Source organism: Myiozetetes cayanensis, unplaced genomic scaffold, assembly GCF_022539395.1.
Source record: "Myiozetetes cayanensis isolate MyiCay16 unplaced genomic scaffold, myiCay2020 scf6-25, whole genome shotgun sequence".
NCBI lineage: Eukaryota > Metazoa > Chordata > Aves > Passeriformes > Tyrannidae > Myiozetetes > Myiozetetes cayanensis.
Genome location: NW_026087853.1, coordinates 57,227,662 through 57,240,933, shown reverse-complemented (window position 1 = coordinate 57,240,933; position 13,272 = coordinate 57,227,662). Strand labels below are relative to the sequence as shown.

At 40.2% G+C, this 13,272-nt stretch overlaps 1 protein-coding gene across 3 annotated transcripts in view; it reads left to right on the top strand.

The window, feature by feature from the left end:
• Nucleotides 1–13,272, top strand: part of NELL1 (neural EGFL like 1) — a 264,862-nt gene that overhangs the window by 54,240 nt on the left and 197,350 nt on the right. For all 3 annotated transcript variants that reach the window (XM_050335664.1, XM_050335663.1, XM_050335665.1), the window contains exons 5-9: nucleotides 839–935; nucleotides 5,852–5,924; nucleotides 6,184–6,266; nucleotides 10,043–10,177; nucleotides 11,019–11,121. In XM_050335664.1, the coding sequence (XP_050191621.1) occupies nucleotides 839–935; nucleotides 5,852–5,924; nucleotides 6,184–6,266; nucleotides 10,043–10,177; nucleotides 11,019–11,121 (491 nt within the window). The remainder of the gene's footprint in view (nucleotides 1–838; nucleotides 936–5,851; nucleotides 5,925–6,183; nucleotides 6,267–10,042; nucleotides 10,178–11,018; nucleotides 11,122–13,272) is intronic.

The window sequence follows — 13,272 nt, the reverse complement described above, 5'->3', positions numbered from 1 at the left end:
GGCAATATGAGAATCCAAGGTCAGGAACCCTGGCCTTGAATTTTTTCATGTGCTGAAGCGATGATATCACTGTAGTGGTCTTGTGTTCCTGGAAGAGTTGTTATGGAAACTTCATCATGGCTTTTCTAAAAATAAAATAAAAAACACAAAAAGAAACAAACAAACCCCTGAGCAAAACCTTTTTTCAAACTCCAAATACTTCGTTAATTTAAAAATTCCGTCTCATGGCGATTTTTTGCGAATTAATTTCAGGAATTTGGCATGCAGATTGCTGCAGTCACGTGCAAGCTTATGCAGTGCATAAAGGCTGCTTATGGAGCTCATATTACACATTACAGGTCCCATCCTGTGCCAGACCTGTTGCTGGTGACAGACACCAGTGGTGGCACCACATGTGGCACCCAGGCCTGAGTGAATTCAGTAATGAGGGCAGAAGGGTCCATGTCCTTTCAGAATTCTAACCAGGCTGAAAGTCCCAAAGGGTTGTTGGATCTGGTTGGATCTTCTGTATGATTGTATGTTTTCTCCAGGGCAGATAGTTGAGTTTGACTAGGATGGTCCTATTTTATTGTTTTCTCTGCTATGATGGACTCTTCTTTTTTTCTTTTTTTTTTCTTTTTGCTTTTAAAGTTGTAATATACCTTCTTCACCACTATCAATGATAAATATTGTGTTTAATGAAATACTGGTGGTTGTTTTTTGGTGTGTTTTTGATTGTTCTTTTGGTTCTACTTTCCATCTACTTTCCGTCTACTTTCAACTGATGCTGAAAGTTTTCAGAGGGAAGAGAAAATTCAGTGGCGAAATTCAAAATAATGGCAATGTGTTCCCTCTACAGGATTTATGAACGTGTCATTGATCCCCCAGAAACGAATTTGACACCTGAAAGCAGTTTATGGCTCGGACAGAGAAACAGGAAACATGGTTTCTTCAAGGTAAGCAGATACGAAATGACACATGAAGAAGAAAAGTAAGAGTCAACAAGACTCTTCCAATTAGTGATCTTACACTTGTGAAATATGAACTGTAGAAACAGTGGACAGTTGGTAAACAGCTTGTTGACAAAGTAAAAGTTTCTGATATTTATTCCAGTTTTGGATTAGAAGCCACAGTACAAGTGTTAACGTGTGAAAGGAGTCTACAGTGCAGCAAAAGGCCAATCTGCCTATCCTCAATCTGGGCATGGATTTGTTGCCAAGGTGATTTACCACCCACTCGGTTTCCCTTTGAAGCTGTCAGTTCCTAAGACAATTTTACAAGTTGCCTTTTTTTTCCGAGGACCTCTCCTCAAGAGTCCCCAGATTTTAACAAGCTAGGACAATTATTTTATGCTAAAATTGTTTCAGCGTAGCAACGCACCATTTTAATTGTGAGGCAGAGGTAAAAGCTAACTTTTAAGTTAAATGATGGTCTGAGAGTTTCTCTGAACCTGGAGTACATTTCATCCTCCAGCAGCTGAGCTGTCACTGGGAAGTGGAATTGATAGTATTATTTTATTCTACAGCTGTTGGTTTTTTACCTCAGCTGCTTCCCACTATTCCACAGATGGTAAACATATGTTTATAGCTATGTGGGGAAAGGAAGAAGTTATCCTGGAGTCGCCTATCTGAAATTCCTATTTTATGCAGACAGTCAGAGCCTCAGAACTCTGGGATATTATATGTTTGTAAATTAATATTTCTACGTGTTAACACTTTGGAAACAGCAGGGTAGCTAATGATATGCTAATGACCTGACAATTTTTATTGATCATAATGAAAGCCGACAAATGCCTTAGTTTGCTTTATGCATGCTTGAATATTTTACCAACTTTCTTCGGGGCAGAAATATAATTGGTTGTGGTTTTTTTAATCCTGCTTGTGAGTTTCAAAAGTCTCTTACTTTTTTTTTTACTTTACTCGTTGCAAAAACTTGGGATTTTGCCAGTTTGTAAAGAGCACACATCTCTTTCCATATATTTACATGCTCAGCAGGACCTCCCTTTCGTTTTCAGACCAATTTGTTTCACTGTTTTAGCATATAAAAAAATAGATATATTTTCCTTAATGTGTAAACAGAGATCTGCAGGGAAATAAGAGCGTTAAAAAAGAATTAGCATTTGTGGATGTGTGCTGGAACCGTGAAACTGTGTGTGAGAAAAAGCGCCGGATGCTGTTCTGAGTATTATCTTCGACATACCAAAAGTTTTCTTTTTTCTTTAAATGGTAGTTAATTTATTGTTGCTTCTCTCCATAAATGAGTAGCATTAAAGCACGTTTTGGCCATAATCTCACACCTATATTAGATTGTAATTCTTCAGTATGTCAGAAGAGGCAGGAGGGATATGACATTCCTAAGTCACTGTGACCAGCTGCTGCAGTTTTTCGTATTTATGCTTTTGTTCCACATCCTTATTTACAGTGATGATTCCACAAGTAGTCCTGCTGTGCCTGTGGCCTTGCTGGGGACTGAAGTGCTCCGTGGGGCAATCAAGGGAATTGAAGTCTCACCCCTTGCTGCGGGTGTCTCTTACTGGTTGTAACTCACCTGCTACGACCAAGCACTTGGAGTTCGGACAGGACAGTGTAGTTATAGCCCAGCAGTGGTGGGAGCAAATGTGGAAGCAGACTTAAGATAGCATTGTCTGTTAGCTTTGAAAGCAACCCCGTGAATTACTTCCACTGAAAGCCACATTCTGACCCTTCGGGTTTGTTTTGTGTGGCTCTGTCCCAGTTCTGGCCAGGACAGGGTTAATTTCTGCAGGACAGCGTTCCCAAACACAAGATTTGTTTTAGGGCTAGAGAATAATCTGTTATAACCAGATTAGGAAACCCAGGTAGATGCAACTGAAAGGAAAAAGAGTGTTGCCACACATCCAGGGAACTCTCACTCTGGGGTGGATCTGGTTGCTGTCAGGATCAGAATTATCTGCAAAATTTCGTTTTATTGCTGGGGAGAACCCTTCTCCCTAGGGGTCCCTCCACAGAGCTACTGCAGAAATGAGCTTATTAATGCATTGCTGACAAGGTGATTCATGTAGAAAGACAGTAATTTTCATAACTGCTAGAGCAGGCTCTATTGATCCTGCATATCGTGTCTGGGGATTGTATAGTAGGTGCTTGAGAAGCATATTGGTATTTTTACTGCACCCCATCATATGTATATCTCATATATATATATAAATCTCATATGACTCTATAATAATTTTAGACCCAGAGTTGTCTGGACTAAGGTGCAGACTAAATACCGTGCCGAGGGCAGCTGCACAGTGCTGATTGAGTGGCAGTCTGGTGCTGTTTGGCATGGCTGTGCTTGGGCACAGGAGTTTCAGGCATTTCTGCCGGTGTTCTGTGCAGAGCCTCTCCCCAGCCCTGGCCGATGCAACTGGCACAGCTGCGTGGCTCCCATTTTCTCTGTGGGAGAAGGAGGTTTTAAAGAGGGTGGAAGGCAGTGGGGGGAAATGAAAATGCAGAAGTGGAGAGCTCATGGAATATATGAGCCCTTTCACAGAATGTGAGAGGAGGGTTCTGTTTAGTAGAGGCATGAGAAAGGCAATAATCTGGGCTGTTGTGTTACATTCTCCTGGGATGGGGTCGATACTTAGGGCTGCAGACCTGAATTTCATCCTGTAGCTGGTAATCTGCCTGCACAGATGAAGGTTCTTCGTGCTAGCGAGTCCTGATGCTGAACTGAAGCTTTGATTGCCATTAACCAAATGTTTCTAATGATAATATAAAGGTGATGCCTGCTTGGGAGGGAAAAACTAGAAAGGTTTTGGCTGCTGACATCTCCCTGTCAAGGCCAAATCCAAGCTCTCAGTAACCTAGACTTAATGCTCAAGCAGGAGTAATCTGAGTTTGTTCGTGTTTGTTACAATAATTATGGCTGTAATAAGTGTTTGCCTATAATGAAGTCTTTCTATTAAAAATATTCATCAGCAAAATTTCTGCCATTTGAAAGTTCTCTTCTATACTTGACCGTATTAATTGTTTCATATGGTTATAGACTTTTAAAAGGCATCTATGTTAGAGAACTGAAGTTCATATTCATATGTTTTTCTATGGTAATATGCTTTTATGTGGCCAGAAATTGAGACATATAAAGTGGTTGTGTTTCCTCTTCAGGCTGTATTTAAATGCAAATCTATCCAAAAGACAATTGAGCAGTGTGACTCTCATGCAACAAGCATATCTGAAGCTGAAGATGCACTTAAAAAAAAAAAGGGGGAGGGGGGGCTGAAGAAAATACCTTATCACTTCTCTCTGGATGGTGCCTTGTTAGCTGGGTGATATGGTCTGGTGAAACTTTGTAATCTCATTTTCTCTTGGTTGAGCTTTTCACCGGAGAGGCTTAAGAGTTGAAATATATTTTATGCCTCACCTTCTAATTTCTCACTGATGACTGCTGACAGAAAGTATGGAAAATGGCTTTCAGGATGTTCCATTTCCAGTGACAGTGTTACTTCTCATTGCTTATGGTTTCATTATTCTCATAGATGAAAAGGTTAATAAATGTATATACTTATGAAAGGAAGACAGTGTGATCTGATTAACTCTATTTTCAGTTAATATTTGATCATGAAACAGTAAGCAGGAAACAGAGCTTGCTGATTACCTTCTGCTCTTTTAACAGATGACCATATAAATATTAAATCATATGTTATTTGCTGTACTTGCCAGGCTTCAAGGGCTACCTGAGGCCTTTAGTTTATTTGTGGGTGGACTTCAAGGGTTTGTGAGCAAGTGACTATGTCCTTGGTCTGCAAAACTCACTCTTTGGCAATTTAACTGAAAATTAAAACATAGTCTTGCAAATCAGTAACCTATTTAGATCATAACAGCTGCCATGATAAATTCATTTGCAGTTTAAAGAAATTTTTCTGTGTCTGGGAGGAGGTAGAGGCTGTGTCACAACATCTGATTAACAGGCAGGGCTAGTGCAGCTATCAGCAACTAGAGGTCCCTTGTTTTCCCTTTCTCCTCTCCCTTAGTGACCATGATGTTATTAAAGCTAGTGGATCTTGTGAAGTAAGTAAGTTAAAGATGTAGGAAAAGCTTTGTCCTGATCTTAGGAGAGCAAACAGAACCTTCAGCATTTTCTGGCTTATTTGGAGCATCTAGGGTTCTTCAGGGCCCAGGAGTGCAGGGACACTGGGCAAGCTGCCACTTCCATTGGAGTATCTGTGCAGGTCAGGGACAACAGAGGGATGTATCCAACCCTGGGCCTTTTGGTCCTGCCTCTCTCCTGTCCTGCCCAGTTCGGTTTAAGAGCCTCCTACAACCTGCACTGACTGGCTCTGACCCTCTGCCACTCCTGTGCAGGGCATCTTTCTATCTGTCAGGGCTAGAGAGAGGATTTAATTCATGAACTGCCTGTTGAAATACAGAGCTGGTAGGCTAAATGAAACCAAACAATGGGAGTGTGAACTATTACTCACATCTGGCACTATACTCTTGTCTTTTCGCAGTGTTTGATTTCACAGTCTTATTTGGTTAAATCATTAAAGAGTTTCACCGCGGGATTTCTTATTTTTTGGCTTTTTGAAAAGTTTGTCATCTGCTTGAGCAATGGTTATTATTTCACTGCTTTTTTTCACCAGTCTCGCCCATTTTAAGGCGCTTAAGCAGCTTATATTTGACGATTACAAAAGACAAAAGCCGTATTATTTCTGCGTTCTATGAAAATTAAAATCCCAACACGCTGATAGGAGGGGTTGTTACACTTTGTCCATCTTCAGTTGTTTTCCTCACGAGAAGAGCGAGCCTGTAATTTTTTCCGAGTAGCCACTGAAGAAATGACTTGTGAAACAGCTTCTACGGATTTAAATCAGTGTTTGTAGTCTGTATTACCAGTTTTCTCTTCTTTTACAAAGGGTGTTATTCAAGATGTGAAAGTCATCTTTATACCTAATGGATATATAACGCAGTGTCCTAATCTGAATCGCAGTAAGTAGCAATTTCTTTGTTTTCCCTATCTTAGATTTTTCATACAGATTGTTTTCTTGTTTTAAAAATAATATTTTCGGGCATGTAATTTTTTTTTTTAAATTTTGCACGGGCTCGCTTCCAGAAGGCAGAACTTCTGTGTAAACAGATTGAGTTTTATGTTCAGATAAATCAAATATGATAGGCTGTTGGTTATTTATGGGTAATTGTGTCTTTCCTTCTCTTCCTTACTGTTTCTTTTTACTCTTCCTCTCTTGAGCATGCCCGACCTGCAGTGATTTCTTAAGTCTGGTGCAAGGAATCATGGATTTGCAAGAACTCCTGGCAAAAATGACTGCAAAAGTAGGTACCTAAGCTTTTTTTTTGTTGTTGGTTGCCCATTTCCTTCTGTGCCAAGATGAAAGTATTTATTCCTTATGCAGCTATTCCACATTTTCATGGTGGAGCCATTTTTTTTCCTCCCTGTCTGCAGTAGACCTATGGATATAGATCCATGGGTGTCTCTTAAGCTTAATAGAGTTTCTGTTGTCCACTTTATTATTTTGTAAGATAGCAACCAAAAAATGCCCAGTTGTCTGCTGGTTTGTTTTTTTTTTTTTTTTTTTTGTAAGAAGCCCTAGCCTGATTTCCCTTTTCATGCTGAGGGATAAATGCAGAAACAAACCAGTGAAATCCCTCAATAATTTCCTCACCACGTGATGCTGTCAGAGGGGATGTGTTTGCTTGTGGGGAGGTCCTGTGAAGTCTTCAGGACTGGTATGGTGTCCTTCCTGGGAGGCCCCAAAATGAAAATGCCTGTGAACGTGGTGGCTGTGCTGATCTTGACATCACCTTTGATCAGTCTTTGATCAGTGTTTTTTATCAGTGTAAAAGTTAATCCAGCTCCAGGTGAATGGGGTTCTATAATGCTGCGGGTTTTTTTTGTTTGTTTGTTTTGGATTTTGGAGGTTTTCTTTAGGCTCTGCTCCTACAGTCACCCTCTGTGTGAGCCAAGGACCTTCAGCTAAGGCTGTGGTGAAGTTTTGGGGCAGGAAACTATGTTTTAGAGGTGACTGAACCTCTAATGTGTGTTAAAGGACAATCTGAACACTTTGGGAGGTTAATGTTGGTGAACCAACTGGTTTGCGGTGAAGGACAATTAATTGTCTCTTCTGAAACAGCATTTATGTGTTAATTACTTACAGATTTAAGTGAAAATTCAGCCAACCTGTGGATGCATTTAATCTCAGTGTAGTAACTGAACAGGAATTTCAAAAATAAGATTTTGCATAGTAGTGCTGCTCGTGTAAAAAACATTACACATTTGACATGGTTGCCTTCAAGGGTTCTGTCCCTTCCCAACAGGAAAGGGGAAGCTGTTTTTTTAGGGAGTGTGAGCATTATCCTGACAATCCACTTACTCAGCTGACGTGCTTTGGACAGGCTGGCTCCGAATGCAAAATGTGAAGCTTTTAGTTCAGTTTTCTGCTTGTGCTGTGAAAGAGAGGCAATTATTTTGAGCCCTGCTGGTGGTATGAGCAAGTTCCAATTATGCGCTGTACCGAGTAACTTGCTTCCTCTGATGTTAATTATATTTTTGCTTGCTAGTACTTTACGAGGGGAAGCAAATAACGCAGTATTTGTACTGCAAAGACTCTGTGCTTTCATAAAGTGGTGCTGGGATAATCCTTCACCGCAAGTTCCTTTGCTGTTAGAGCAGTCCACTGGCTGTCTCGTTGCAGTTGTTACAGAAATACTGTTGTCCATATGCATGCAGCAGGAAAAGGAGGTTAATTTGGCGGACAAATGCAAGTTAAAAATTGAGGGTCTGGAGGGAAGCATCAAGGTTGGTGCATTAGGCCTTTTAAGTCCTAGCCACAACAGCCACAACAAGTGCTACGAATGCAGGTACCAGTGTGCTGTATGGGATGATGTTGTGTGGGGGCAAAGAGCAAGGCTCTGAAGGGCTGTGAGCTGCCTGCAGAGATCCTGTTCAGCAGGGCCAGCTGGTCAGAGAATGGCTGGCTAATGATCCCGAGCTCCTGGTCCTGCAGCAGGAGATGCAGAGCACGAACAACAAGACGTTTGGAAAAAGCGGTTTGATGTCTGGTTGTTGCTTTGTCTCAGATTTCAGTCTCTCCCTCCATCTTTTTTTTTTTTTTTTTGTTACATCTGCATCACAGCACTGAGTAGACCAAGGAGGGTTGCAATGACTGTTTGTGTGCAGTTTGTATACATTGAAACTGTGAAGATCACAGAGCTGGGCTTGCCTTGGGAGAAAACACCCAACAAGAGGTTTCAGGCTCTGATAATTTCAGTAGCTGTGCAAATTACGCAGTATGAAGTCAAGAAAGGGGAGTACCCTCCTGCCTGGGCTTTATCTCAGGGTCCCCTGAGTCCAGTGCTGGCTCAGGATGGGACATGGAGGCTGTGTAAGGACCCAGCAGAGCATTGTCTGTAGCAGGTTATCACACAGTCCTGGCTACAGGAGCATTTGATCGTGACCTGTAACAATCTCACCACACTTTTGCCCTCGTCCTACCCATGTTTTGTGAAGATGTGGCTTTTAAAGATGAATAAATGCTAGCTTTTAAAACCTGTTTTATTTTTGTCATGATTCGAATTAATTCTGAATTTCTCCAGTATATATGTCCAATTGATGTAATCTTGTGTCCCTTAAATAGAGTCACACCGTGTGTCAGAGTATTAGAATCTGGCAAAAAAAAATGTTGATTTGCTGCAGGAGAAAAGGATTGTGCTGTATTGAAGCCTTCCCAACTGGTATGCTGGAGTACTGTTGGTTCCTCTTTAAATATAATGGCTAAAATAATTCAGGCAGCTTTAACAATCTGCTGAAATCAGTCTGGGCACCTCCTGCATTTCTTTGAGTGGAATATAATTTCTTTTGGTAAATTATGGGCCCACACTGGGGTGTGCTTTGTATTCAGATTTTACATGAAGACAAAACTTTCTACTGAGTCTTTGCTTGGTTGAGGTCAGAAAGGTTGAAGCTTGACTTTGATTAAAATCAAGAAAAATCAAGTACTTGAGTTCCTTGATGGACTAGTTAATCTGGTTTGTTTATATCATGCGGAGCACTTTTATGAATAACAAACTTTTCCTTATAAATGTTGATGACTTGGTTGGGGTTTTTTTGTATTTTGTTATTTATTTTGTCAGAAACAATGTTTTCTTTTAACACAAGCCTGTCATCTTTCAGTTTTTTGTACGGGCAGGGGAGAAGCCAGGAAAGAATGCACATATTTATTTCTAAGCCTATATTTCTACATTTTTTTTTACTAATTTTTTAGTATTAGAAAAATGGAAAAGCAATTTTGAATGCTTTTAGGGATTAGAGGTCATGATACTGGGTACAGGGTGGTTTCTCTCTGGAGGATGTTAAGATGGGTGCTCTGTATGAAGGGATGGTTCAAAAAGCCTTGTCCTTTGCTGCTGCTGCTCCTACCAGAATGAGCATTGTCCCCATTTGTTATTGCACAGTATCTCATCAGTGAACTTAGCAATTTCCAGCCTGCAGTTGCACTACCTGGAAAAGATACATCAGTTTTAGCTTCTTGATGTGCATTTTAGGTCCTCGGAATTGAGGAGGTAACGGGAACAGCGAGGGGTGTTGAGAGCCACCAGCCCAGGGTTTACTCCAGGAGTGTGGCTTCTCCATGTGATCACGAGTTAAAATGCTTTCTTTCTCCCTCCAAATATCAGTTGCTGTTATAAGGTTAAAAGTATTAGTCTGGCTGATCTCAGTGGTGAGATGGGGAGGTCAGTCTGCCAGTCTCTCCGCTCTTTTTACTCGTCATCAGGTTGATGTGTGATTAAAAATTTAAAAGAAAGGCAAAAAAATTGTCTTTTTGTACTTCTGGTAGCATCCAGACATTCCTGAGGGGTTTAGTTGCTGTTCAAGACACTGTTGCATGAGTCATAAACTGTTGTCAATTAGCAATGGGTAGATCCATCAAAGTCTGAGGAATAGAGTTAGTTTATACCTGCTGATACCCTGATTCAGTGTTTCAAAGGTTGTAGGCAAACTTGGCATGGTTAAAAATAACTATATTGTTTTTTTCTTTTTTAAATAAGGTGTTTGAATTGCAGAAATCTCATCAAGTTACTTTAATTTGTAGTTAAATTATGCAGAAACAAGACTGAGTCAATTGGAAGACTGTCACTGTGAGAAGACTTGTCAAGTAAATGGATTGATCTATAGAGACAAAGACTCATGGGTTGAAGATGATCACTGCAGGAACTGCACGTGCAAAGTAAGAATTTCTGGAGTTTCTGTTCTTGACCTAACAAAAACCTGAAAATGGCCTTTGAATACATTATATTAACTCTGAGAATTACCATGCTTTTGGTATGCATCTAGGGGCAGTATGGACAATAGAGAGGGAAATGGTAAAATTAATAAAATTTCAACATTGCTTATTTGCAGGCTTCATAAATAAAATCTACTTTCCCTCGACAGTGCTTTCTTATTTGTTTTAATTATAGCTGTGAGGACTTCGTGGTTTGGGGGTGAACGGGTGGCACTGCCTGTGTTTGGTTTGGAATTATTTTCACTGCAGTAGCTTTTTCAAAAAGGAAGCATTATCTTAATAGTATTCATGGATGCTTAGTCGCATCTTGCATGGTAACAACTTGCAGATTCTGTTTTCAGCATTTATCAGCCTGAGAAATACAAGGAACAGAAAGAGAATTAGTATGTAAAACTTGTATCTTTGAAATTATTTGATAAATATCTGGAGAGAGCCTTTGTTTGCTCAGGAAAATAGAAACCTGATGGTTAAAAATCTCAAAGATGATTGGAACAGCCTACAGAAAGTAGTGCTTCTGTTCCTGTAAACGTGGACTTGTGCTTTTCACTTAATGTATTTTGCTCAGGGAAGGAATGGGGGGTAGAACCAGTAATATGTGTCAAAATGGGGCAGTTTGGCTTCAGATGCACTTTGATTCATTTTGTAGTTGGATGGGATTAGATCTGTAACTGAAGGATGGGTTCGTAATCCAGAATGCTATTTTCATTTCCTTGAACAGTCTTTATTTGTGTTTTTGTAAAACACTTGCTAACTTAAAATTTTTGTCTTAAAAACCTTTGCTCAGAGCGGAGTCGTGGAGTGCCGAAGGATGTCCTGTCCCCCTCTCGAGTGTCCTCCTGATGCTCTCCCAGTGCACGTGGAAAGTCAGTGCTGCAAAGTGTGCAAGGGTAAGTACATCACACAGGGCCTCCCAGTTTCACCTGCCATTTAAGCAGAGTTAAACCTGCCCTGACAGCAGGCACGTTTTGTAGTGACTTTCAGAGGTCCTGGTGATTCAGGCGATGTGAGTCACAGTGGCAAAATTGATTTGAGATGGAAATAAATAATTGCTGAGAGAAATGAAACAAGCATTGCAAATTTCTGAGGTACTCTTTTCACCTGTTGTCAGTGGAAAATTGTTCATCTTGTTTGGGGCTGGGAAGCCTTACTTGGCTTCAGCTGGTATCTCCTGTTGATGCAGAGGAGCATCAAACCTGAACTTTCTGTTGTGATGAATCTTTTATTTCAGGTTGAAAGGTTGTTCTTTAAAACAAACATGACAGAATGTTAGACCCTGGGTTAGTGTCGCTGTGTGGAGTGATAGTTTGCTGTAATTAATTTCAAAATAAATTAATGAGAAGGAAGAAAAGTTAAGGACATTTTGTGATGGGTGTTATTGTTAGCTTTCAGTTCCTTCTTCTGGTAATGAAAGCTGTCAAATAATGTTCATGGAAGGAATATTCAATATTTGCTGCCTTAATAGTAGTACAAGGAACAAAGACAATTTATATATGAAAATTTGAGCTGTATACTGATACCAGTCATACCTTAAGAAATTATGTTTCCCCTGATTTGTTCTGGAAGACTGGTGAACTTCATGCATGAGTTTTTCAATAATTTATTAAGGCAGGGATGTTGAATTATTTTAAGATTTATTAGGAAAACAATAACACTTTTTTGGCATTCTGTCACCCTTCTTCAGTTGTGGAATTCATTAGTTCCGTGCACAAATATCCTTTAGCTGTGATCTTGCACTTGTTCCTCTTTGCTTATGTAATCTCATTTCTCTCAGCTATGTGTCAGCATGAATATTCTGCATACTAAAAGGTGTTCATGAGCAGACTGCTTGAGTGGTGAAGTGGCCATGCTGGCCTGTTTTGTTTGGGTTTTTTGTGTGTCTCAAAACGTTTTTGTTTGTGACACAGGGCCTAGAAAGTTCTTTCCTGAAACTGGGTGCTTCTCGTGGTGTGTGTGTGTGTGTGTGTGTGTGTGCACAGCAGCCAGAACCTGCCACAGAGGAATTGTGAGGCACAAAATCGCGGGTTCAGTGTGTACCCCCACGAGTAAACTGTGCTCCTGTTATTTGTAGTGGGAAGAGGAACAATCAAACTTGCCTTTTGTCAGTGATTGGCACAAACCCGACTTGTTATTCTGACAAGAACCCAGCGTGTCAGTCAATGGGAAGGGACGCGTGGAAGTTGATTGAAATTGATTGTAAATGCCGGCTCCTTGACAGAATGATGTGCTAGGACCACAGTTAGTCACTTTTGGGGAGATAGTCGTAATTGCAGAGGTTTTTCCGAAGAGCTGCACTGCAGGTGTTATTTTCTCCATGCTTTTTCTGTTTAGCTCTGATAGAATCATCAGCTGTAATTTGCTGTCTCCAGGGATTATTGAATGGCTGGATTATTGAACACTTTCCTGTCTCAGCTAAGGGTTAATGAACAAAGTAGCTCTAATGTCTGATGTGTTAAGGGGTTTAGGTGGTTCAGTTTTGATCCCTGCCATCTTAACCTTTCAAATAATACTTGACAAAAGACTATAATTTTGTTTAAAATATCTTTTTTTTCCTGAGTTGTACATTAACTTGCTTTCTGGTGTTTCCATTCTTTTGCTAAAAGCATTCATGTCAGAAGAACAGACAGAAAGAAAAAGGAAATTTCTCTATTCATATTCTCCCAAAAATAGTTACTGGGATTCCTAATTTAAATGAAGCTTCCTGATCTGAAGTGTTCTTTCGAAGTGAGATCACAACAAGTTGGGTATAAAAACTAGGGCAGCTTTGGAAAAAAAAAAAATCAACAAAGAAAAGTAGGATACCAAAAGGAGAAGCAGCCTGGTTTTTAAATGCTTTGGTGGGGATGAAAACTGGGTTCTCCTGAAAATTAGCTTTTTTTGTTTATTTGTTTTTTAAAGAAATGAGCATTTTCACAAAAGGTCATTAGAAGAAGGTGACCTCGCAGCCTTTTCTGCTTAAAATTTGGGTATCAAACTGGATCTGGCAGTTGCTGCTGTGGGATAATTACTCCTACTGGTATCAGCTGTAAGGGGGGACACCC